Genomic DNA, 24735 nt, shown 5'->3' on the forward strand with positions numbered 1-24735 from the left:
GGGCTTGCGGGTGGCAACTTCTGCAATTCCTTGATGGATGCAGAAATTGAACTCAGATCTAAACCAAGCATTTTGTCTCCTAATCTACATTCGAAGAAGTGAGATGCACAACAATGAATTCCTCGTGCATCTTGATAAAAATTTTAACTGAGATTTTACTTGGCACCGAGCTAGGAAAGTTGAAAGACTGCTACCTACCTCATGGGAAACAGAAAAGCAGAGCACGCAACTGGCTATGGCCACGTTAACCCTTAAAAGAGAACGCGTGTAATCCTCTCCTCAGCTACCCCCAGCTATTAGTCAGAGTGGCATAAAACAAATTAACAATGAGCCAACACAACAAGCAATGCCCCCTAAGGCTCTAGGAGACCTACATTAAACTCCAATGAGATGACAATAAACGTTTTCGACAATTACCCAGGAATAGAGCTATCCACTCGTGTTTCACAGCAGCTCACTTCATGCCAAAATAAGAAGTACACCACCATCCACAATTAATTTCCTGTGGCATGGTTAGAAGATAAAAAAGTTTGCCAATTACATCCTGTGTGTAAACAATGACCCCCAATGTTAAAACTACCCAAACTGGGGGGAAATGCCTCCAAAAGAGCTAACAACCAGAATCCGTGGGGCTGGAACTCCCCACCCCCTTGCCTCTTTAAACAATGGCTAGAGCTCAACAAATGTCTCTTAATTAACTTTGTGATTGCTTTGCCACAAAACACAATAGAGAGGAAAACAAGCGGTGTTTAGAAAATAATGACTAATCCCTGGGTAGGGGCAAGGGGGTGGGCCTGAGGGAGTCTCAAACAATGATTCAATCAGAACTCCAAGATATTGGTAGGGGGGAACCATTCAAGCTGATTTGACTGCCCTCATTTCAACACCTGCTAGCCTAAGCCAAAACCTCTGAAAAAAGGCAAACAATCAAGGGCCACTGGCAAAGAGAAGAAAACAAAAACCCAGTGACAGGGGAGCTTAATGAGAATGCACGAATACAGGGGTGGCCTCTCTGCTATAATAAACCACAACCCGACCAGGAAACCCCTCAGTCTAGATTCCCCTTTGGGAAGGCAGAATTTTAATCGGTCACATTTTGCTGGGGAGGGGCAATGTTCGGAGAGATGAGGAAAACAGCACATCACCACCATCCCATGATGCTGGGCACACAACAGCCGCTTCTTGTCCTTTTGGGTTATCTGCTAATCTGGGACTTCCCGGGGGGTTTTGGAAACTACAGAAGAAGCTCTTCCAGATGCACATCGATTCCAAGAAGCATGGCTTTGTGTTATGACATTGGGTACACCGAGATGAGACTCCCCAACCTGCTGGACCATGAGACTATGGCTGAAGCAATCCAGCAATCCACCAGCTGGCTGCCCTTGTTAGCCAGAGAGTGCCATCCGGATGCCAGGATCTTCCTCTGCTCCCTCTTTGCCCCAATCTGCCTGGACAGGTAAGGGCATTTCAGAGTTTACTGTTAAGTATAGTTTCATTTGCTCGTTCTATCTTGTTCCTCTACCCCAACCAGCTTCTGACCTTGAGATAGCTGCATGGACATCCCATCTCCCACATCCCCAATCCTGGATCTCCCTTTTGCCCTTTGCTTTATATGCTCCAGGGACGTGGGTGGTGCTGTGGGTTAAACCACAGAGCCTAGGGCTTGCCGATCAGAAGGTTGGTGGTTCAAATCCTCACAACGGGGTGAGCTCCCGTTGCTCGGTCCCTGCTCCTGCCAACCTAGCAGTTCAAAAGCACGTCAAAGTGCAAATAGATAAATAGGTACCACTCCGGCGGGAAGGTAAACGGCGTTTCTGTGCGCTGCTCCGGTTCGCCAGAAGTGGCTTAGTCATGCTGGCCACATGACCCGGAAGCTGTACGCTGGCTCCCTCAGCCAATAAAGCCAGATGAGCGCTGCAACCCCAGAGTCGGTCATGACTGGACCCAATGGTCCGGGGTTCCTTTACCTTTACATGCTCTGGCTATTTTCCCATATGCTGACTTAAATCAGTTTTGGCTTCAAGCAATCTGCAATGAGACTGTAAATGCAGTATTAGCTACATTTGATACCTCTTCCACATTTGCAGTATTTGGCATAATAAGTCATGGATATTATATGTAAACACTTCAGCCACTCTGTGAATAGAGTCAGCAACTGTCTTGCTGATGACTCAGCTCCTCTCAAAATCACAGTGTGATTTGCAATCTGCTAACTCAATAAATCTAAGACAAGCACAAGACATTGCTGTCTGCTCTACAATAGATTACTACTTGAAGAATGCCCAAAGTGCAATTTGCACCAACATTTTTATTGTTTTGGCACTAAGACAAGACCGATCAGTTTGCCCAGGATTCGATCATTCGATCAATCAATCAAATCTGGAATGGTGTTAGATGAACAAGCTTTTCTCGCAAGAGAAAAATGTGTTTTGAAAAAACAGATTCCAAAGATCCATGCACACACAGCTGGAAATTCTGAAACCCTGCCAGTCATTGCAGACAACACTGAGCTAGATTTGTTTGTTTGTTTGTTTGTTTGTTTGTTAATTAATTAATTAATTAATTAAGTAAGTAAGTAAGTAAGTAAAGGACTTAAAAGCCCCACTAAGGACACATTGCTCTAACAAGGTGGTGTACAAGAGATTCAAAACAAAACATCTTTATGTAACACCAGGATGGGGGCATTTTTAGAAAGCGGTTTGCTCCTTTTAAAATGAGGAAAAGCAAGGATTTAAAACATAGTCAAAATTAAAAAAAAAATCTTAAGAGTTCTCTCAAAGGTAAACAAAGATGGGGATGTACCTATTTCCTGAGAGAGAATTCCATAAATGTGACGCCACCGGCAACTTTATGCATCTTACCAACAGGCCAAAGAGCAGGCCTCAGATGCTGATTCTTCAATTCAGAAATGCTTATACAGATGCAGACGGACTGCCAGGCAGTGCACAGTGCTGAGCTATATGCATCAATGGTATGACTGGACATAAGGCACCTTCCTAAAGGTTCAAGCACTACAGCAGCAAAACCAAGCTAAAACTCTGTAATGCTTAATTGCTCTGTTTCTCTGCCTGCACAAGGATGACAGTCACAAAAGCTAGAACAATGTGCTCCTCTTTGGAAGAAAATGAACATTTATCAACTCAGTAACAATATTGCATTGGAATACGTAACGTAACATAACGCATAATGCCGGAAGATAGGGGAAAGAATTATCCCCATCTACTGTGGAATTTGGCTTCATCCTTCAATACACTAAGCAAGATGCTTGCTCCTTAAATTTCTAAGCTTGAGGGCATCTGATATGTCCCAAGTGTTTCCATTCAGTGCAAATTGGTACAAGGGTAATCACAATGAGGATCACGGGGATGGTCTACAAAACATATGGGGAACCTGAGTAACCCTTAACTCAAATCTGAGCATAGCTGATTGCTGTTAGTAAACAACAGAATGTTGCTATCAGAATGAACAACAATGACGCCACATTGCAGTGGGTCAAGCAATCAATGCTAATTTTAAAAAATACAGGTAGGTAGCTGTGTTGGTCTGACGCAGTCAATTTTTTTTTTTTTAATTGTCCAGTAGCACCTTAGAGACCAACTAAGTAGTTCTGGATATAAGCTTTCGTGTGCATGCACACTTCTTCAGATCCAGAACTACTTAGTTGGTCTCTAAGGTACTACTGGTCAATTTTTTAAATTTTTTAGAAAATGCAAAACTATTCAAGTCTTCAACTGATTTTGGAATCATGGAGCAAGATGGGGCCTGCTCCCATCTCTGCTCCATTATGCAGAACATCCAGAGCTAGAGCATCCCCAAGAGGTGGCTGTCCAGCCTCTGCTTGAGGGACTCCAGCAAGGGAGAACCCCTCCCCACCTGCTGTAGGTAACTGGATCCAGTGTTGGCCTACTGTTAATCATGAAGAAATTTATCCTAATGTTCAAACTTGTTTTATTAAAATGATGCTTTGCTCTCTGAAACAAACCCATCAAGGCTGACACTGAAATACTCTCTAACTAATGCAAACAATTTTGTTCTTGTTTTACTAGAGGGTTGTGTGACCAACCTAGCTTCCCAAAGTCACACGTCACAGCAGGTTACTGAGAGGGAGAAGGGAAGGCAGTGGGGAGCTTGGTATGAGCGCAGTGGAAGAAGCATCAGACTGTCTCCACTGCTGCACTCACACTGCACTCTCTGTTGCCTCCCTGTCCCTAGTTAAGTGGCAGCGACACAAGTGTTGGGAAGCCAGGTCAGCAACTCAGCCCTGCCTGCACTACTGCGGAAGCAGTGATGGTAAACAGAGACTAAGGCAGGGTGGGGAACCTCTGGCTTGCCCTTAGCTGCTAGTGGTTGCTCTGGGGTAGCTTAACAGGCACTTGGAATCCAGGGACGCGGACTTATAAAAAATATTGGGGGGGGGGGCGGGAAAGCTCATGAATAATAAATAAGCTCATGAATATGCAAATAAAGTGGCACCGCCTCCTCGTGAGCGAATAGGGGAGAGCGTGCTGTGCCTATTAATCAGCTCCGAAGGAAATTGGGTGGAGCTTTTGCTCGGGAGGGAGGGCAGGAGGCATGCAGCCCGACCCTGTGCATTTTGGGCTGGGGGAGGGACGGCGATGGCGCTCTGCTGGAGGGGCGCCGGAGATTATTGGGGGGGCGGAGCCCCGCCAAACGAATTTTTGAGGGGGCTCGGGCCCCCTCAAGCCCCATGGAGTCAGCGCCTATGTTGGAATCATAGAATTGTAGAACTGGATGGCACCCCAAGGGTCTTCTCGTCCAACTTTGCTCACCAAGTTTTGAAACAAGTTCATCTTTCTCTCTCTAGGCTCATCTACCCTTGCCAAAGTTTGTGCAAAGCTGTCAGGAATAGCTGTGCCCCAGTCATGGCTTGCTACGGCTACCCTTGGCCTGAAATCCTGAACTGTAACAAATTCCCTGAAGATCATGAGCTGTGCATCTCCTCAATCACTGATGAAAGTGCTCCGAGCAGGAGAGGTAAGGCTCTTTGCTGTTTGTACTTGTCATGGAACACATATACCCTGACACAACCGCACAATCTGGACAGAAATCCACAAAGCTGGGAAGGTGGGAGGGTGTTTGGAGTCTATGTGCTAAAGCTTAAGTTTGGCTTTTTCTCAATTCAGAGGAACCCATAAGAGCCAAAAAGCGTATGAAGTACCAACATCTTTTAATCAGGAAACTGAGAAAAAACCATTCAAAACTGTACTGAGGTTTTGAACATAGATTTTACAGTTAGAGCTGGAAAAGTAACCTCTGAAGTTAGTTCCTCATAGCCTCCCCTATTACAAAGGCTCTTGGCAGACACCTGAGGGAGGTAATAATTATATCTTTAAAAAAAATTGCCTATTTAAAGTTGAGAGATAAAGACTTACCCAAAGTCACACTAATTATTTCACATCTGAGTTGAACACGGTGTATGAAGCCACCAAGATAGCAAGCTACTGACCTATTTTCTAGAACAGGCAAAGGCAAACTCGGCCCTCCAGATGTTTTGAGACAACAATTCCCATCATCCCTGACCACTGGTCCTGTTAGCTAGGGATGGTGGGAGCTGCAGTCCCAAAACATCTGGAGAACCGAGTTTGCCTATGTCTGTTCTATAATCATAGAATGGCAGAGATGGAAGGGACCACAAGGGTCATCTACTCCAACCCCACAAAATCTGCAACCCTGAGTAGAGAACCCAAAATTCTCTGGGTTACATTAGGCTCAAATGAATTCAGTAACTTACTATGTGTTCCAGCAGTGCCCCAGGCCAGCTGCAGGGACTGTGAACTTGAAGAACCCAACTCTCCCAAGGAGATCCTGGAAAACCTTTGCACCAATGATTTTGGTGAGTAAACCACTGCTCTCTGCCTCTTAACCACTCGGTCTGAGAAAACAGTCCTCTAGTCTCAGAATACAAGTCCATTGGATCACCACATTTTCAGCTACAGTAGAAAGGGCAAAACAGGATGAGAGAACAAAGATCCATGACTGGTTCTCCTCTCTCGATAAATTTTGGCAAATACCAGTTGCTAGGGGAGAGGGGATTACAACAGTGGAAGCAGATGAGGGCGAGAATTAAGTCTCTGGCCCCATGTCATTTTCCTAATGGAAATGTGCACTCCTCACAAGCTAAAATTTTCTCCATTAGGGAGAAGCTATGGGAACAGGCTGTGTACACACACATTTTATCTAATAGGAGAAATAGCAGCTGGAGGGGGACTTTCAGTGGGAACATGGGGTGGGGAGAGTTAGCTCTCACAGCATCACAATCTGAGCATGGATCACTCTCCCGATTCCTGACTTCTACTTGCTAAAATTTGAAGAGGTGGGGAGTATGATTCTGGATTTCTAGCATGTTGTCTAGCACGGCTCTGAAATTTGCAGGAACTGTTTGGAACTATGAGTTCCTTCATACCTGCTCAGACCCATTCTCCACCTGCCCCTTGTCATTTGCACACACTCTTCTCTTAAAGCAGGAGTAGCCTGCTGGACTACAGCTTCCATCAGCTCAAGCCAACATAGTCAAGGATGATGGGAGCTGGAGTCCGGTAACATCTTAAGGGCAACACACTGGCTACCCCTACCTTAAAGCTATTGAGAAATGCCAAGCTGGTCAGAGGGAGTTACCTTTCTCCTTTATGCAGACTATAGCAAAGGACAACCAGAAAACCTTCACAAAATTAGCAGGCTCCTTAAATTCCAGCAGAACACCCACCTGCTTCCTATTAAAACATGAATATGAAAAGTTAATGGTTGAAGTTAAAAGTGCATTGTGGTAGTGTCTAGCACTATTTTAATACACAGAAAACACGGGGCGATCTTACATAGTGCTTTAAAAATCAAGCAAATTATCAAAGTACATGTGTGTGTGAGACAGAAAGAGAGAGAAAGAAAGAGAGAAGATGCTTGGACATCTTTGTTATCAGTGATCATCAGCTAAACTAATCTTCCTAAAATGAACTTGTTTTTGTAACAGAAACTGGGTAATAAATTTTGGAGATATGAGAATTTCACTGGACTAGAACCTTTGTCTAAGCTTGCTACAAGAAGTGCGGAACAAAGGTGTACATCACCAGGAGGGGAACCTTTGGCTCTCCAGCGGTTGCTGAACTACAATTCCCATTATCCCTGGTCATTAGCCATGCTTGCTGGTGGGTCAAAAGTTTCCCAACCCTAGTGTAGGTTGCAAAACAGTGGATGGCATCCATTCTTTGCATCACTAAAACAGTGAGGAAGCAGCTAGTTACCGATTTTATTGGCAGTTTGATGTCTCTAGTCTAATGTGCATTTGTTCCAGCTGTGAAAATAAGGATTTCCAGGAAGAACAAGACCTCCACCATTGCTGACTTTGACCTTGACTCCAGGCTGGAAGTTCTGAAGCATGGCCCCCTTCTGAAGACTGAAACCCACTCCAAACTCCAGCAGTGGCTGAACTTAGATGCTACCTGTGTACACAACATTATGAGAGGCACAAACACAGGCGTCTATCTGATCTGTGGTGAGGTGCAGAATGACAAAGTTGTGGTGGTGAACAAGGCCTATGCATGGCACAAGAGGAACCGAAATCTACAGGCTGCTGTGCGGCGATGGAAACATTACAAGTGTCGGGCCTGAACTGCTTATAGCTCTGGTATGAAATGATAGAAAGATGCTCTCTTGTTTGTATCTGAAAGGTCTTCTTCAGCATACCTGGAGCAGAGTTTAAAAAGTAATAGATATAGTCTACATAGTAAAAATCATACACCACTGCACCAAGAAAGTAGTTTTCAAACTGCTCTGAGGAGCCCTGGAGTTTTCTACAAGCCTAATTGGGGCTTCTCAACGAGAAAGTCAGTAATGGTTCACAAACTTCTTTGAAAGATAGTTTGTCCACCATTGCAGATATTCTGCAGTGCTGGATTCTTTGCTGCATGGGAAGCACAGCAACCAGGAAACAAATCACAAGTATTTATAGTAATAGGCTGGTTTGTTCACTTCATCTCCTGCAAACCCACTTTCCTGGCCACTTCTTTCATCCATACCATGCAGGAATGGCTCACCCGGTGGAACCAGAGCTTCAACAATAATCTTGTGGCAGCAGTGTTGCAATGGCTTCCTGGGAGAGCTGAAGTGGCAGCTAGGCTGGGGCTGAATGGGTACACTGATGGGTGCACGATTGGCTTTAGCAGTCTGCCTGCACAGCCCTGACCTTGCTGCTACCTCACCTCCTCCCACTACTGGTAAGTGGCAATGACTAGGCTCAGCTGTCACAGGCTAAGCTACTGTGGCAACTCCACCTGACCTGTCAAGCCGCTCCTGACTCCCCTTCATCTTCTACCCATCAGGCTTTTGCCATCACCCATCCTTCCCTCACTCCAGGACATTTTATTTTGCAGTTTTACACAAAATATGTAAAAACAAAACAAAACCCCACACACTGCCTGAGGGACACCCTTGCGATCTGCAAGCTATGAATACTATGTATTTAGAAACTAATGACAGCAGTGTGTGTTCCTTAAAAATGCTGGTTGCATTAAAAGGATTTAACAAGAAAGTTGTTTAATTTCTCATTAAGACTTTCCTTTGAAAAAACACAATTAACAACACAGGAATCTTTTATACAGATTTTTTAAACAAAAACAAAACCTGTGGAATATAACTGTGCTTGCTAGGAGCTCCCGCTTCAAGTTCAATGTGTTTTTGTGGAGTGCCTGTCATATTGCTGCTGGCTCTGAACCTCAGGCAATGCTGTGGTTCAGAAACAACTAATTCATCAGGCAATGCTGACAACAGCTGACAACAGCAGAACTTCCAAGAGGAGGATGAAAAATGTGTGTTTGTGTGTGTGTATTTTCTTGCTGGCTACAGAAATTATTGTTGCCTATTAAGCTCAACTGCAATTTGTAAACCCTCAATTAATACTATTCCCTGACGTAACCAGTTCAATCCAGTAAAGACTGATCTACAACTGGTGGAAATGGATTAGTCAGGCACCAATGTAAGAGGAGTCAAGCATGTGTCACACCACCATTTTCTATCTTTGTACCCACCCCCATCCACCCACTTTCTCTTAAGGAGCAATGAAGGGAGGGGCAATGAGAACTGTGGAGTTTTTACGAAATTTCAGCTGTTGACACTTTGTGCATTCCTGCATGAGAAAGAGGCAAAATCTGCTCTACTACACAGCGGTTAAAGGCAAAGGAATCTTGTCTTCTTTTGCACCTGGTTGCTCTAGAGAGAGCAGGTGAAAGACCATAGTACATAGTAAAAAAAAATCAATATCAGTTGGGGTTAAGAAATAGATCCTGGGTCTGAAAAATTAACAGACTACTGCTGTAAAGGATGTTCACATGTGCTCGGGAGCCACAGTAATAATTACTGTCATGAATGGGACAGAGTTTCTGTGCCCAAAGGCAACTAAAGATGAGGCAATAAGAAGCTGCCAAACTTAGATATATGGTACATCTCATTTCCTCTTCTACCAATAGGTCATCTGGATATATCTCCAGTAGCCTCTTTTTCTTACCAAAAAGGAGTGGTTTCAAGCTGAGAGTTTTCATGACATGGATTTTGTTAGGAATCAGCTCCACCTTCTGTTTATGGCCCACCTTGAAAAGAAAGTAAAATAAATTAATTTTAACTGCTATACACCAAATATAGTTAGCTCCAGTATATGGTATCATTGGAGGCCTGTGGTCAGTATCTTTACATACACAATGGCCTGCTAAATCATGACATGGCAAATTCTGAAATACAAAACATCACAAAGCTCATCTACATGGTTCAAAACTATATGGCATCAGCTACTAGCAAATACAGGATACAGTTCTAGGCTCAGTGTGGAAGCAGCACTCATCACAGAAGGTTTAGGGTTCTTCTGCATTATCACTTCTCTGCACAATAAATGCACAGTTTACTCATCCGCCGTCACAGTGTGTGCACGAGAGAATAACAATCTTGCTAGCACTCAAAATTCATTAACTAACACTCTGTTCCCTGGCATCTAACTGAAAATTCCACAAGGTACTACAAGAGAATGGTTACTGCTGACCCACCTGCACAGTTTTGACTACGATTTTTAAAAGTATTTTTTTAAACTTTTACTTTTTAAATTACTGAAATTCTTTTGCTGTGCAAATTGAATATAGGCGCTTTATTTCCTTAAAGAATGGATATTGGCAGCAAAATTAACCTCCATTGCAACAGCATAGGGAACGTGTCCATCGATAAATTCTAGCTGTTGCTGCTGGTGGTGCTTTTTGTTTTAAAAGGCAGGCAATCCCAATCTGGACCAAGGAACAGACAAAGTTGCAGCCTAGTGAATTTACAATAAAGTCATATTGATGTTGCTCATATTAGATCCTACTATTCCACTCTAGAATTTAGTATACTGCGCTAAATTTTATTAGGCCAACCCAACATCAATACAGACCACATCAATCAGGCCAGTCTATAGTACATCACATTATGTACCAAGATGTACCAATGTAGATCAATCCTAGCCGTCACAAATAGACAAACTCAACCCACAGTTTAAGTACTTCTCTCAATAATGCACAACTGCTCAAATTATTTAAAGGCAAAGGCAATAAAAAGTTTTAAAAAATAAAATAACTCCATTATAAAATAAAATACGGGGGGGCAACTGCCCCCCCTCGCTATGCCTATTATCCCTAAATGACTTGTGCAATGATGTCCCTTGAGACTGGAGGGGGGGGTAAGTAACAGGGATGGGGCGGGGGACAGAGGCGAACACTTTCCTTCCCCTGACACAGTTAAGAGCCGCATAAAAATCAGAAACTCAGCAAGTGCAAAAAGTTTTCATATCACTGCATCAGCGTGCTGGGGAAAGCATCACCATGGAGGGGCTAGTCCATTATGCTTAGCCCATTATGCTTCTTTTAAAGATCCACGAGGGCTTGCCACTTAACAGAACTAGCAGCCTCCGAAGAAGGAGCCGGCCCCTGTCGGGGCTGCAGCAGCAGTGGACAGGGATATTATATAAAATAATGTATATTTCCAGACCCCCCCCTTTGTAGGGTAACATTTTCTACAGGAACAGAGTTGACTTGACACCCCTTGGTCGATTTCCTGAAAAAATCCCCCTGCAGCCCCATTACAAACAGAAACACAACACCCACTACACCCTAAGGGGCAACTCTAGAAAAAAGCCAAGGAGACAAAAAGATTGTAATAATCACCATGAGACGAGGATGTTGCTGCACACCTCCAAATACGGATATATGGCAGCTGAAAGCTGGGAGGGCAAGAAATAATTTGGGGGTAATCGCCCCCGAAACTGCTGTTTTTTGCACAGAAGCCTTGGGAGGAGGGAAGTTTTTTCTTTTCTTTTGAAGGGTCGAGGAAAGGGGGAAACTCGCCCCGATCCTTGAAACTTTAAAAACAGCCGCAAAAGGGAGACCTGCCCTCTTGAATGACCCCCCCGAGAACAGCAGTGCTTGTTTCCACCCTCGCGCAATAAGGAGATTTCGGGACGCTACTTGCCTTGATGCCCTCGAGGCGAGGCAGGCTGTGAGGGCGAGAGCCTCCTCCCGGGGAGAAGGGCGGCGCGGGCGGGTCCTGTGCGGGGCCCGGGGGTCCCTCCTTGCCGGGCTCCGTCTCCCCGTCGTCGGAGCTGATGTGCACGAAGAGCAGCAAGCCCAGCACGTTGAGCACGTAGAGGTGCGCGAACACCATCAGCACCACGAAGTAGGGTCGGGAGCACACGGCCCTCCGCCCGAAGGAAGGCCCCGGCAGCGGGCGGGGGTCTTCGTCCGGCGTCGCCGTCGCCGCCGCCACAGCTGCCCCCGCCGCAGCAGCCATGGCTAGGCCCGGCCCGCTCCGGCCTGGGAGCTGGGCACCGTTACCACGGCAACCACCCCGCGAACAGCTGAACGGCTTCTCCGGGCGGGCTCCCCTTACGTCATCACGCACGGCGAAAGAGCGCGCGGCCGGGCCCGTTAGTTTGGCCTGGAGGTGGGGGGGGGGAGGAGAGCGGAGGGAAGGCGACCGGACGGCGCTGGCCGGGACGAAGTCCGAGAGGGTGCTGGCCCGTATAAGGGATTTTTTAAAAAGTGTTTTGGCTTCAGCATCTCTGCCGGCCATTTTAGGTCCTGGCAACTTTGCCTCTCCTCCTCTAGCAGTGATGGGAAGCCATTTTGAGGAAGGGCACCGGCTTCCCCCCCTTACGGATGAATATGAAACTGCAGCCATTTTTGATAAGGGCAGAACGTCCAGCGCTGTCCTGACGTAGTTTTTTTTGTTGACAGAGCAGTGGCTGGTTTGAAGGCTTATTTTAAGCGAAGTGAATTAGCTAGTTCTACTAATACTTTTTTTATTAAAAAACACACATGACATTTTAGCCTGAGCTTCCCCCCGCTTTTTTGGAACTCGAGTAAAGTGCTCCTAGACATGTACAGAGTGCCTTTTTCAGTCGTAATGAATCATCGTAGGTCTAGGGTGTTTTGCTAAAGAAGCTGGTAGGCTAAGGCCACCACCTGGTTCTTGAGACACATAAAGGTTTAAAAGCTCCTGCCTTTCAATTATATGTATAAAATAGAATATAGAACAGCTGCTCTCAATTTCAGTAATGAAAGGCAGTTGAACAGCATGTAAAGCCCGTGTTGATTATGTAAAACCAGCATTTGATATCATCCCCACACCTTATGCAACCAGTGCCTGGGAGCTACTGGGAGCTTTTGCATAATCCTCTACCTGTGAGATTTACTTAACTTCAGGATTATGAAGTAGATTCAACAGTACACATTCAGGTTTTGTTTTAAAGAGGAAGGGCAACACCTTTGCCCAGATTATTTTTTTTAAAAAAAATTATTAAAGATTTTCTTGTTTTACAGAAGTAAGTGTAATGTCTCTCATATTTTTTCCATGTAGATTATTTCCTCAAAAACTTGTACATCTTGAAGGAGATCCAACTTCACAGGCTTTTTTTTTTTTTAATGAGAGAACATGGCAGCTGGTAAAGAACTTCCCTCTCCATTCCCTTTTCCTTTTGTACCAGTGTCTTTTTTACAGAGCACATTCCATGCCTTCAGGTTTGCTATTTTGACATGTAAGCCACTCTACGAACCTTTTTAAGTTAGTGAGCAGGCTATAAATGTTTTGAATAAAAAAATGAGGAAGTTGAACACAAAACCATGTTTTGGAGAGAACAAAAAACTGGATTGAGGGACTGACTTGTTTGCATGTGAAAGGCTGAACCTATTTTAATAGGTTGCTGTTCAAGCAGCTCCCAGTTTATACTAAAACTCTAAACGTTTCTCTTCCTCTTTCCCCTTTCTCACTGTATAATGGGAAATGCTGCATCAGCAAGGGAGGGCGGAAAAAAAGACACTACGCACATTTAAAATTAGAAATTCACAATTTATTTCAAATAAACAATTTCAGGAGAGGGAAACTGCAAGGGCTCTTTCCTTTGCCCCTTCCCCTCCTAATGCCGGAAAAGTGTTGGCAGTTTCTTGAGGTTGCTTCCCCCCCACCCATACCTCAGTGAGGGACAGAGCAAAGGCAGCCATGATAATGTCGCACTCTGCATAATAATAAAAAGCTCCCATAGCAGAAGCTACTACCTGAAAACTTGGAACAGTCCAGACTTGAGTGAGCACACATAAGAACTTTCCTAGAAAAAGCTATTGAGAAATGAAATCTGGTTTTTGAAACAAAAATGAACTGAGACAGTGCAATAATAAGAGAACTCTCCAGTTCTTCCTGAAGAAGTCGCATGGCACACAGCTGACATAAATTTAGGTTGTCAACAGAAAACTGGTCGCTGCTGCAGAGGAAGGAGTGCTATAGAGAGAGCAAGTATAAAACTTGATTAGAACAGGGATAGAGAACTTTTGGCCATCCAGAAGCTATTGGACTCCCAACTCCCATCAGTCTCAGCCAGCACAGCCAATGGTCAGGGATGGTGTGAGCAGCAACATCTGCAAGGCCAAATGTTTCTCATCTCTGGATTAGAGGATCTCTCTTCTACTAAACAGCCTCTTTTGGTGTATGTATGCAAGCTTTTGAATTAGAGACTTCTGTTTGCCAGGAGATGTGGTGTAACTTGAGAGCTCGGTTTGTTCAGTATCAGAAGTTGTGCAAAGACAGTTTTGTATCTCTTTTATATAGAAAACTGTGGCAGGTAATACTAAATGTAAGCGAAAACCAAAACAAAGTCAGCATTGAAGGTGAATCAAGCCAAGTTTTAAAAAATAAGAGTAATAGGATGACAACAGCTGCCAGGCTGGCTGAGAGTCAAGCCTTACAGAAAGAGACAAAGAGCTCCCAGTTTAGGATGTTCGCCTGGTATGAGGGAAATGCACCTATACTCTGAGCTCAGATGCCGCTAATTCTTAATTGCTGTCTTGCTATTGCTACCAGCTTGTTGCAGAACGGCAAGGATTTTCTGAGGCAACAAACGGTGTTGAGTTCTGCTTTAGAACCATTAGCTTCTTTTTCCAGAGTGAAGAGGATACTTTCCTATAGCACAGCCTATTCTTATCAGTGGCAAAACCTCTCTGGCAAAGTCTGAACATGATGGAATTCTAATACAGGGAAGCCTGTATCGGGGGAAGAATAAAAATGCTGATCTGTCAACTGTCTGCGACTTAAAAGTGTTAGTTTATACATATATGAATGCTACCTGCTCTAAACTGGGAGGCAGCTATTAATACGTGATGCAATACTGGCTTAATATAGCACATCTAAAAGCACTGTACGGGGTTGGTGCCAGCCATGTGGAGGCTACAAGTTTAGAAAACATGACTTTTTAACATTGAAAGTTGTCAATGTGCTACCATCAAGTTGACCAGCTACAACTGGATGTCAGATGTAAGTGCAAACCACACATCACTTCCCTTTTGCACTGGACAGTTCTGAGCTACAGAAAACATGTGTGACTTAACTTCTCTGATTCAATGAGACCGACCGGCTCAGTCTGAATGCAAAGTTTAAAGATAAAAAGATCCTCGTGTCCTTCAAAGGCTGAACACTGTGTTAAGCTAGCAAGGAGATGAGGTCAGCATTTCACAGGAATAAGTCGTAAGCCATACCTTCCCACAGCTCTTCTGGCCACAAGGCTTATCTGTATCCAACTGCAGCTGGGTTAATGAAATAATCCCGTGCTAGCACTTTACGCACCACACCTCATCAAAACAATAACAAAATGAAGGCTAACATACTGTGCAATTAAAATCACACACACGCTGAACTTCTTGCACTTTGCTAAAAGGTTTTCGTCTGTTTCTATATATCAAGGCCCAGATTGGACTTCATGCAGAGAAATGGAAAACATCTACAGCCAAGAGAACACAATCACATGATCTCCGCTTACAGCAGGTAAGACATGGGTTAAAAGGAGCAAGCCTGATGAAGTCATCGTGCCGCATCAGCTACAAGAGACCTATAAAATGGCCAATGGAAGAGAAAAGGTGAACAGAGCAGGAAATGGGGGGGGGGGGGAGAGAGAAGAGTTTCTCTTCACGGTACTTTTTCTTAGCCTAGTACACCCCCCAAGGTCCTGCTTACGCAATCTGTGGTTAACTGGCAATGGGGTAGGAAGAGAGTAATATTAAAAAGGTCCTGGGTCATTTACTAAGGAAGCAAGCAGGTAGTGTGTATAATCATTTTCCTTGAAGTGCTTGAGGTAGTATTAGCAGCACGTGAAGGGCGAAAGGGTGGCATGGCTGATTGCCTCCCCAAGAGCTAGGTCAACATCCAGAAATGCTAATAAAATAGCTCCCGCTGAAAGGCCAGAAAGGTAGGTGCATGAAGCACAGAATAATGATCCTAGCTTGCCAGTCCTCCCTTGTCCAAACCAAAAAGATCATCAATGTACAAACAAAAGTTCAGTGCAACATTTTTTTTTTTTTGTAAACAGGTAGCAAGGTGTTCTTATTTCAAATCGAATCAGAGTAACTTCAGGAGAGGGCCAGCTGTTCCGTCTTCTTTTCTAGGTGGATAATCAACTTAAGCAAGCATGTTGACCATGCACTGTACATACCCTACGCTGCAGTTTTTTTACTGTTTCGAAGCTGGCCTCCCACATAAATGGAGGGGGGGAAATTGACCTTTTACACATTCAAGTGTTCAGAGTCCCCCTAATAATAAGAAGCCACCTGTGAACATAGGTTTGTATCTGACCAAGTTCTACTGAAATTAATGGGACTAAATCAGGCCCATCAATTTGAACGGTCAACTTCAAGCAGGACTAGTGGTAGATACAACTCCTTAATATTCATTAAGCTTCATTCTCACCAATTTTGCTGGCTGTTTTTCAGCTAGCTGTAGTTTCTAGGACAGTGGTGTAAGTTTACCATTGGCACATGTTTCTCAGGACTTGTCTTAGGCTGCCAATATATTTTTTTACCCCACCCCCCTCCCTTACCAAGCATCATGTTAAGTGTAACAGCTTTCCCTCGATACACAGTGAGGAAGTCTGGTCTTGTCAGGGCAAGACGGGGCCAGACTTGACGTATCACCTTACAGCCATGTCAAGGATCAGGTTGTGTATGACTGGACTGCAAAGATACGCAAGGCATGGATGGAACGTGGCTTGTCCTTTTGCCTCCAAGCAAAGCCAGTGCCTGCTAACAATGCTATCGAGAGGCAAGGTTGTGTGTTCCCATAGCCCCTCAAATGATTTTAGTTTTGGCAGATGAGATCAGCCCAGAGAAACAAAGCGACTAATCCACGCAGGAGACAACCTAAAGCTGATGGGACAGCAGGACCACAACTGTTTCCCATGCTGGCCTGAACTTTGCCTGACTGCCCCTGCATAGCCAGGGAAGAATAGGAGAGCTACTCGACCGTACGCTGACCTCTGGCCGCTGCTGTTGTCTCCTAGGCTAGCACGGTTCACCTCATGTAGTCACAGGGCAAGCAGCAGAGCACACATAAGAGGTGCCAAACAGACAGCTGGACTATTTCATAGCTTTCAGCGCAAAAGAGGATTTGGAGGGAAAAGAAGAAAAGCAGCCATTTAGTTTACAAGCAGCTTATTAAAAAGGAAACACTCCAATTCCAATTTATTTTTTAAAAAGGGTTGTGTGTTATTCTAGGGTTTGTTTTGTATAATTGTACAACCGTTTGAAAATTACATATGCTTGTAATGATCTAACACTATTAACAGCCATTCGGGGGGAGGAAGAAGAAGAAGAAGAAGAAAAATAAAATAAAAGAATTCCTTCCCAGAATAATCCAAGAGACGGGGAGGAAAACGTCCCAGAAAAAAAGGTGCCAAATCTGAACTCCAGCCTCTAGCCTGGCAAAAACGAAAAGCAGAAAGAGAAGAGAAAACAGAAGACTAAGCTGTGGTGCTAGCTCGTGTCTGGCTTGCAAGGGGAGGCAGCAGTGTTGTCCTCAGCCCTTCTCTGTGGTGGGGGCGGGGGCCAGCTTCTCGTGTTGCTTCTGCTGCTGCTCTCACCGCCACCTCGCTCTTTGCGCTCACCCCTGCGCCCTGACATCTCCTGCTACTTTATGTGTCGTGGAAGTCTTTCAGCAGGGTCCTTCTCCTCTGCTCGGCTATGTGCATCTGATTTTCCAAGTCCTGGGTGGGGAGAGAAAGAGGGCGTAAAATCAGGTTTGTTTCTAGTTTGTGGTGGCAGGGAAACGGACCCACAGACTTGAATGATCTTGAAAGGAGGGAAGGAACACCAGCCATCCCTTGTGGTCCCAGTCTCCTCACAGAAACGAGCCCTCTTCAGGTATTCAAGTCTAGATCAGGAATAGTGTGGTAGTTTGATAAGCAAAAGTCAGGAGTCAGGGGGCATATCCAGGATGAACACCTGAATAGGGCTAAGGTTGTGAGAAAAATGTGTGTGGTTTAGAATAGGAACTCAAAACTTCCTGGTCCCAGTGCCTCGCTCCATTAATTACATCAAGTAGTTAAGAAAATAACACCTAACTGGTGGTCCTTATAGAAGCCAAAAATGAATATCCATTAAAAAATTCACATGCGCCAGCTTGGATCTAGAATTCCAACAACTGGAACTCCGCCAAGAAGATACAGAAGGAGTCTGCCTACTGAAAAGCTGGTCTAGATGCGGGAGCCCCCCAGTGCACTTGGGAAGGTTGTGGGGGGGGGACTGGTGAAAACTGTCTCCCCTCTTTTTCCTCAGAACGGAAGTTGCACTGGATCTCAGTCTCTAAACAGAAAGTGGCCTCCCATACATGGAAGGAGCACTCTAGGTCATGGGTAGGCAAACTAAGGCCCGGGGGCCGGATCCGGCCCAATCGCCTTCTCAATCCGGCCCGCGGACAGTCCGGGAATCAGCGTGTTTTTACATGAGTAGAATGTGTACTTTTATTTAAAATGCATCTCTGGCTTATTTGTGGGGCATAGGAATTTGTTCATTCCCCCCCCCAAAAAATATAGTCTGGCCATATAGTCTGGCCCCCCACAAGGTCTGAGGGACAGTGGACTGGCCCCCTGCTGAAAAAGTTTGCTGACCCCTGCTCTAGGTTGTGCCTATCTCAGTTGCCAAGATCGATCCAAAAATATGTGGGCATTTTCCGCTAACTGTACAGAACCTCCAGGTGGCAAGAAAAATGACGTCAAGGGATCTGGAGTGCCATCTCCTCCAGTCCAATGCCAATTCCTCTACTTCCTTATAGGATTTCTTTAAGCCCTTCTGTGCACGTAATGAGCTCCTGGGATGAGAAGATGAGGTGGCAGGAGGTAGAACAAGGCTTGTTTACTCACCCCTCTGTCATAACTATCTGCTCTCTCCACCTTCCATGAGAGGTTTTCTATTTCCGCTTCCAGCTGAGCCTGTTGGTATTCAAACTGAAAACATGAAACAGATTGTTGAGGAAAAGAGATACAGGAACAGCAGCTTCTTATCATCCTCATTCTACCCTACATCTGCTATTACCATTCACGCCAGGAGGCGCTTCTGAAAAGCATGAAATGCAACAAGCAAAAACTGAAGCACGTTCAATAGATGCAAAGTCACAACAACACAGTATTTCGCACTTTCTGATGTGCAACAGTACAAGAGCACCAGAAAGCTTATGGATTCAAAGCTGGGCAAGTTTCCAGTTCAGAGCTTCCTATGTATAATCTGAGGGATATTAATCAATGGTTACATAGATGACAGAATCCAGGAACAACAACAACAACAACAATTTATTTATGCCCCGCCCATTTGGCTGGGTTTCCCCAGCCACTCTGTGCGGCTTCCAACAAAAGATTAAAAATACATTAAAATATCAGTCATTAAAAACTTCCCTAAACAGGGCTGCCTTCACATGTCTTCTAAACATCAGATAGTTGTTTATTTCTTTGACACCTGATGGGAAGGCATTCCACAGGGTGGCTGCCACTACTAAGAAGGCCCTCTGCCTGGTTCCCTGCAACCTCACATCTCGCAGTGAGTGAACTGTCAAAAGGCCCTCAGAGCTGGACCTCAGTGTCCGGGCAGAACACTCCTTCAGGTATACTGGGCTGAGGCCATTTAGGGCTTTAAAGGTCAGCACCAACACTTTGAACTGTGCTCGGAAACGCACTGGGAGCCAGTGTAGGTCTTTCAAGACCGGTGTTATATGGCCTCGGCGGCCACTCCCATTCACCAGTCTAGCTGCCACATTCTGGATTAGTTGTAGTTTCCGGGTCACCTTCAAAGGTAGCCCCACACAGAGGGTGTAAGACTTTTGTAAGTTAAGACTGCAATGATGTAAGAACCAATCAAGCGCTGAAGGCTGTTCAAAATGAGGACGGCTCTTATTCGACAGCTACATAAGATGTGCTAGTAATTTAAGGTTTCCTATAGGGCTGTGGCAGCGGTGCTTTGATGGAGCTGCAGAGTGGCAGCTACTGGGGCTGCCACTGCCACCAACCTGGAGCTCCCCTTACCTTGCTGCCACCTTTCCCCATCCCCATTCTGAAGTGGCACAGCATCTCCACCAGCACAGAACACCCTGCCCCCTTTAGAAGTCTCCGTTGCTTTTCCAAATTGGTAAAATTGGGAAGATTAACAAACAAAGCTTAAATAGCACATTGACTCATCTTTTACTTGCCAAATGTGGTTTGTTTTGCATCCCCCTCCTTACAAAACAAAAGCAAAGCAGCTGACAGAAGCAGCTATGCAACTCTGAAGAAGAGGAGAATACAAAACTAGGAAGCTTAAACAGTGACTAGGAAGAATATGAATTAGCGAGTCATCTCCCTGTAAATAAAAATAACCATGGAAAGTGGGTTTGATCTATATAGTTTTAAAACTGTATATCCCACCACTGCTGTCAAAAGCATACGGTAGCTAACAACTCACTAAGTAATTAAGCAGACACTACTTAATCTATTACATTCTGTACTGTTCTTCCTCTGTAGAACTCAACAGTGGTTTACATGTGGTACCCAGGTGGTCTTCCATGCCAGCCCTGCAGTCAGAACCCGCTGAGCTACTGCAGTTGCAGTTCCCATAACGTGACTCTGGACTGTTACCAGCTATTGGCAGGAGGCCTGACATTTCCCAGCTCAGTCCTGCAAGAAATTTAGGTGACCATTAAACACAGAGCCACAGGTCTTACCAGTTTCTTTCTGGGGCCAGACTCCATGTAGTAGGCATATGGATATGTGTACTGCAGCGTGTAACGACACTACAATGAAAAGAGAATGAAAGGAAGGCAGATTTTTTTTAATGTCGTGTGCCTGCACAAAAGTTGTCTGTGTGTCTTCCAAATGTCGGAGACGCCCATTTGTCAGTTCTGTGGAGACTGTGCCCACCTTTAGCAGCTAAACCCGCCCAATGTGCGATATACAGTGCCATCATGCAACACGGCGAGCAGACAGTAGTAATAGTAGTAGTAGTAGTAGTAGTAATAATAATAATAATAATAATAATAATAATAATAATAATAATAATAATTTATTTATACCCCGCCCATCTGGCTGGGTTTCCCCAGCCACTCTGGGCAGTTTCCAACAGAATATTAAAATACAGCAGCTTGCAGTTGATGCCAGGCACCTGATTACTATTTAAGCCCTCACAATCAACACAGTTTAAGACCGGCAGGTTCCATTGCCCACCCTCCCCACCCCATCGTCTTTCTGCACACAGTAGAAAGCATCTTACAATTAACAGCTAGGCACACCCACCTTAGCTAGCAGCTTTGCTGCATTCTGTAGATACTGCCAGTCTATCCACGTTCCCAAGTTGTTCATCACCCTTTCTTGTATCTTCTCTTGAATTCGCTGGTATGTCTGTGCCTCCAGCTGTAAGCTCTTGTTGTGGTTTTCCCACTGTGAAAATGGTGTAAGGTGTAAGACGACGAAGGAGAAGAAAGGGGAGGAAAAGACAGGCTGTGAAACAGCAGGCCACAGCAACGCATTGGAAAAGACTGCACAGAAGCACCTTAGAATGCAAAGCCCCTCCTTCGGAAAAGGCAAGATGTACCAGAAAGCAAACATATCCTTGCTGCTTTCTAAAAAAATATTACCACATTATCTTTCGGTAAGTGACTCCAGAAGAGCTAAGACAATTCCATTCACATTAGCATTCCCACTTCAAATCTGCAGCAATATCAAACTGGAGCAAGGTTTTGCCATGTTTTAAATAGGAAAGCTTCCTGAAGCATTGTCTGAAGAAAGCAAGGTTTTTCATATATGCTCTTTTTTTTAATATGTTATGTGGAACACACACATATATGCAAAAATCTTATTTCCATAATGTATTTTGGAGGGGACAATCTAGGTGTTTACACAATGCAGATAGTTTATTATATAGGGATTAAGAATTACAAGCCAAGAAGCAGCTTTAAGCAGTTTTGGTGCAGAGTTACGCAGATTTACAGAAGGCAAACTGTACACTCGTAGGAAGATTCGACTGCAGAGCACAGTTCAGCACCAGAAAATTTAAAGCAGCCTATTGCTCTTGGCTTGCTCAAGGAAAGAGCACTCTCATTACAGGACTGGCAGAGATTATCACTGAAAAGGAGCTTGCTTCTGGAAGAATAACCATGAGGAATGATCTTGATCTGTGGCTACAGAATGCTTTGTTCAATGAGGGCTTTCTCACAATCATCATCAGCATTGCCCTTTGCAGAAGGTGGGGCTCATGAAAAAGGCTACGGTTAGCTCCAGCCAAGGAGATGTCTCCTACCCTTTCAAAATAGAACAAGTACTTCTTAAGGGCCTCCCTGGCCTGTGCTTGCTGACTCTGGTTTACAATATCAGGATTCTCTTTGTACCGACTGCATTCGTAGTACTCGCTGCCGTGAGTCTTCCAATCCCCTAGACACATCCAGCAGAAGTCTGCAGAGGACAGGAGAGGAAATGTTATTGCCCAAGGCAATAGATAAAGCAATGCTTCTTTGAGGAACAAGATCGACACCTCTCCCTCTAAGGGGCAAAGATGCTACCAAAGAGCTTGCACATTAACTAGAAGAGCTAGTGTGGGATAGTATCCAAATCAGAAGGATACACATTTCCCCCGACTTTAACACAAAATACCTGGTGCTGTCTACTTACCATGTTTGCATTTGGAGCATTGCTGGAGGAGAGAGAAAGGTGGGGGGGGGGGGAGAAGGCATTAATAAGAAGCAGGCAAAGATTTCGCCTAAAATTAAGCAGTATAGGATTTCTGATCTTGTCCACAATCTACTCACCATGTGATTGCAGCCTCCATTCTTTTCAATACAGATATTGCACTTGGGACACTGGAGGGAGAGAGGAAAAGAGAGAACACACCTTAGATTGTCCCATGTGTTTCAACAATCAGGAGTTTGGTCTTTGACAACTCTTCATATTCCTCTCTCGCGCAAGAATTCTTAGGCCTGCCTATGTCGTCAATCTCTTTCCCCTCTCTTTGCTTGGACGCTATTATATTTCAGTCTTGTTCTTCTTGGGAACATAGGAAGCTGCCTTACACCAAGCTTTGCATGTAGGTATTAGGGTTTGAGGGACGCAGGTGGCGCTGTGGGTTAAACCACAGAGCCTAGGAATTGCCGATCAGAAGGTCGGCGGTTCGAATCCCCGCGACGGGGTGAGCTCCCGTTGCTTGGTCCCTGCTCCTGCCAGCCTAGCTGTTCGAAAGCAGGTCAAAGTGCAAGTAAATAGGTACTGCTCTGGCGGGAAGGTAAACGGCGTTTCCGTGCGCTGCTCTGGTTCGCCAGAAGCGTCTTAGTCATGCTGGCCACATGACCCGGAAGCTATATGCTAGCTCCCTCGGCCAATAAAGCGAGATGAGCGCCATAACCCAAGAGTCAGCCACAACTGGACCTAATGGTCAGGGGTCCCTTTACCTTTACTAGGGTTTGAGTCTTGGAATCTCCAGTTAAAGAAGCCACAGATCCATGCTAGGGAAAACTTCCGCCTGAGACTTTGGAGACCTACTGACAGTTATGTTATATGCTACATGGCTAGATGGAGCAATGGATAGACTACATTCGATTCACTTTGCACATTCTTCACCAACACTAAAATTAAAATGCCTTCAGATTACTTTTACCTTCTGCTCACACTTCCTTTCTTCTAGGGTTCAGGGTTTCTCAAACCTGGGTCTCCAGCTGTTGTTTGACTACAACTCCCATCATCCCTAGCTAGCAGGACCAGTGATCTGGGATGGTGGGAACTGTAGTCCAAAAATAGGTGGCGACCGAAGTTTGGAAAACCCTGTTCTAACTTGTCTAACTCCTCTCTGGTGTGATCTGAAAAACATAAATAAGATCTGGTTCTCCTTTCTGGGAGATCGAAGTGATAGGCATCAGGTAGGCCAAGAGGAAGCTTAGACCAATACTTCCCACCCACCCCTTTCACCTTCTTTCCATTTTGTGTAACTGTGCCTTTAGTCTGCTTGGTGGGCACTGGGGAGTCATGTATTAGGAGGAGATGGAGATGAGAATGAAAGAAGGGACAGCACTAGATAGGGGGCAAAATGTTCTATACTCAACATTCTCTGTTTAGAACACAGCGAACATTAGCTATAGAAACTGGTTTGAAAACAGAGAAAACTATAAACAAACATCTAGCATGTAAGAGCAGCTGGCTGCAACCCCCCACCGAAAAAACCTCAAAAGGAGCAAAGTTATAAACGGAAAGGTCACTCCCACACACACACACTTACATCTTTAGTGTGAGCACTGATATAGTTGGCTGTTTCAGAGTCATCTGCACACTTGGTAAGCCATTTTCGAATGGTGGCACAATCTGTGGGAGCATGGTACATCTGCCGACACTTGAAACTTAAAACAAAGAGAAAGGCATGTCCACTTTCCAGAAATCATATTGCATGCAACCCCAAAAAAAAAAAAAGTAGCAGAGAAGGGACTCGTACACAGTGTTATGTTTTCTCTGTAATGCTGCATAAGCACTGTTCAGACTCCTGGTAGGGTGCATGCAAACACATCCCATGAAAGACCTGTATTTGGTACTGCAACAAAACTTAGCATCTTGCAAATCTCAGTTTAAAAAAATGAAGCAATCCAAACTCAAAATACATTTTTAGCTCTTGTTTATGCCAAGGTAAGCTTGGGGCAGGTTATGTGAGCAGTATCATGTATCATGTAAGCTCTGGGGAAGGGCTGAGTGAAATTTCGAGGAGCCAGACATTTAGGGCTACAATGACCCTCCTCACTCCATGCACACACTCCACCCTGACCAATTAGAAAAAAACAGTGGGAGGAATTCATTGCAGCGCTATGGCAATCATATAGTCTGTGCAAGCGTTTCAGCTTGCCAGATGAAACAATTCCACCTCGCTTCACTCTGTGCATTGTTCAAGGGGTTCACCTGCAGCCCCCAACAAG

General features: G+C 44.8%; 3 protein-coding genes across 6 annotated transcripts in view; 1 reads left to right on the forward strand and 2 right to left on the reverse strand.

Annotated features, from left to right (window-relative positions):
* P4HTM (prolyl 4-hydroxylase, transmembrane) overlaps positions 1–12703 on the reverse strand; it is a 28907-nt gene extending 16204 nt beyond the window's left edge. The window contains exons 1-2 of the mRNA XM_081184175.1: positions 11494–12703; positions 9515–9596 (exon numbers count right to left, since the gene is read on the reverse strand). Coding sequence (XP_081040301.1) covers positions 9515–9596; positions 11494–12201 — 790 coding nt within the window. The 5' untranslated portion in view covers positions 12202–12703. The remainder of the gene's footprint in view (positions 1–9514; positions 9597–11493) is intronic.
* Positions 1061–7908, forward strand: LOC308581680 (secreted frizzled-related protein 5-like). The gene is made up of 4 exons (XM_081184428.1): positions 1061–1456; positions 4826–4995; positions 5768–5854; positions 7307–7908. The coding sequence occupies exons 1-4, from the start codon at positions 1113–1115 to the stop codon at positions 7621–7623; spliced, it is 918 nt and encodes a 305-aa protein (XP_081040554.1). The 5' UTR covers positions 1061–1112; the 3' UTR covers positions 7624–7908.
* Positions 12704–13347: 644 nt separating the features above from the next.
* The window catches only part of ARIH2 (ariadne RBR E3 ubiquitin protein ligase 2), a 36664-nt gene continuing 25276 nt past the window's right edge, over positions 13348–24735 (reverse strand). For all 4 annotated transcript variants that reach the window (XM_081184253.1, XM_081184254.1, XM_081184255.1 and 1 more), the window contains exons 8-15: positions 24054–24171; positions 22597–22647; positions 22460–22481; positions 22092–22243; positions 21089–21232; positions 20521–20589; positions 18695–18778; positions 13348–17539 (exon numbers count right to left, since the gene is read on the reverse strand). In XM_081184253.1, coding sequence (XP_081040379.1) covers positions 17468–17539; positions 18695–18778; positions 20521–20589; positions 21089–21232; positions 22092–22243; positions 22460–22481; positions 22597–22647; positions 24054–24171 — 712 coding nt within the window. In that variant the 3' untranslated portion in view covers positions 13348–17467. The remainder of the gene's footprint in view (positions 17540–18694; positions 18779–20520; positions 20590–21088; positions 21233–22091; positions 22244–22459; positions 22482–22596; positions 22648–24053; positions 24172–24735) is intronic.

Source organism: Podarcis bocagei (genome assembly GCF_964188305.1).
Source record: "Podarcis bocagei genome assembly, chromosome: 2".
Classification (NCBI taxonomy): domain Eukaryota; kingdom Metazoa; phylum Chordata; class Lepidosauria; order Squamata; family Lacertidae; genus Podarcis; species Podarcis bocagei.

Bases quoted from the DNA above. Each gene is read 5' to 3' on its own strand.
- LOC308581680 (XM_081184428.1), top strand. From the start codon at position 1,113: ATGTTCGGAGAGATGAGGAAAACAGCACATCACCACCATCCCATGATG. The intron at 1,457-4,825 runs GTAAGGGCATTT...TTCTCTCTCTAG, and splicing joins GCCCCAATCTGCCTGGACAG to GCTCATCTACCCTTGCCAAA. The intron at 5,855-7,306 runs GTGAGTAAACCA...CATTTGTTCCAG, and splicing joins CCTTTGCACCAATGATTTTG to CTGTGAAAATAAGGATTTCC.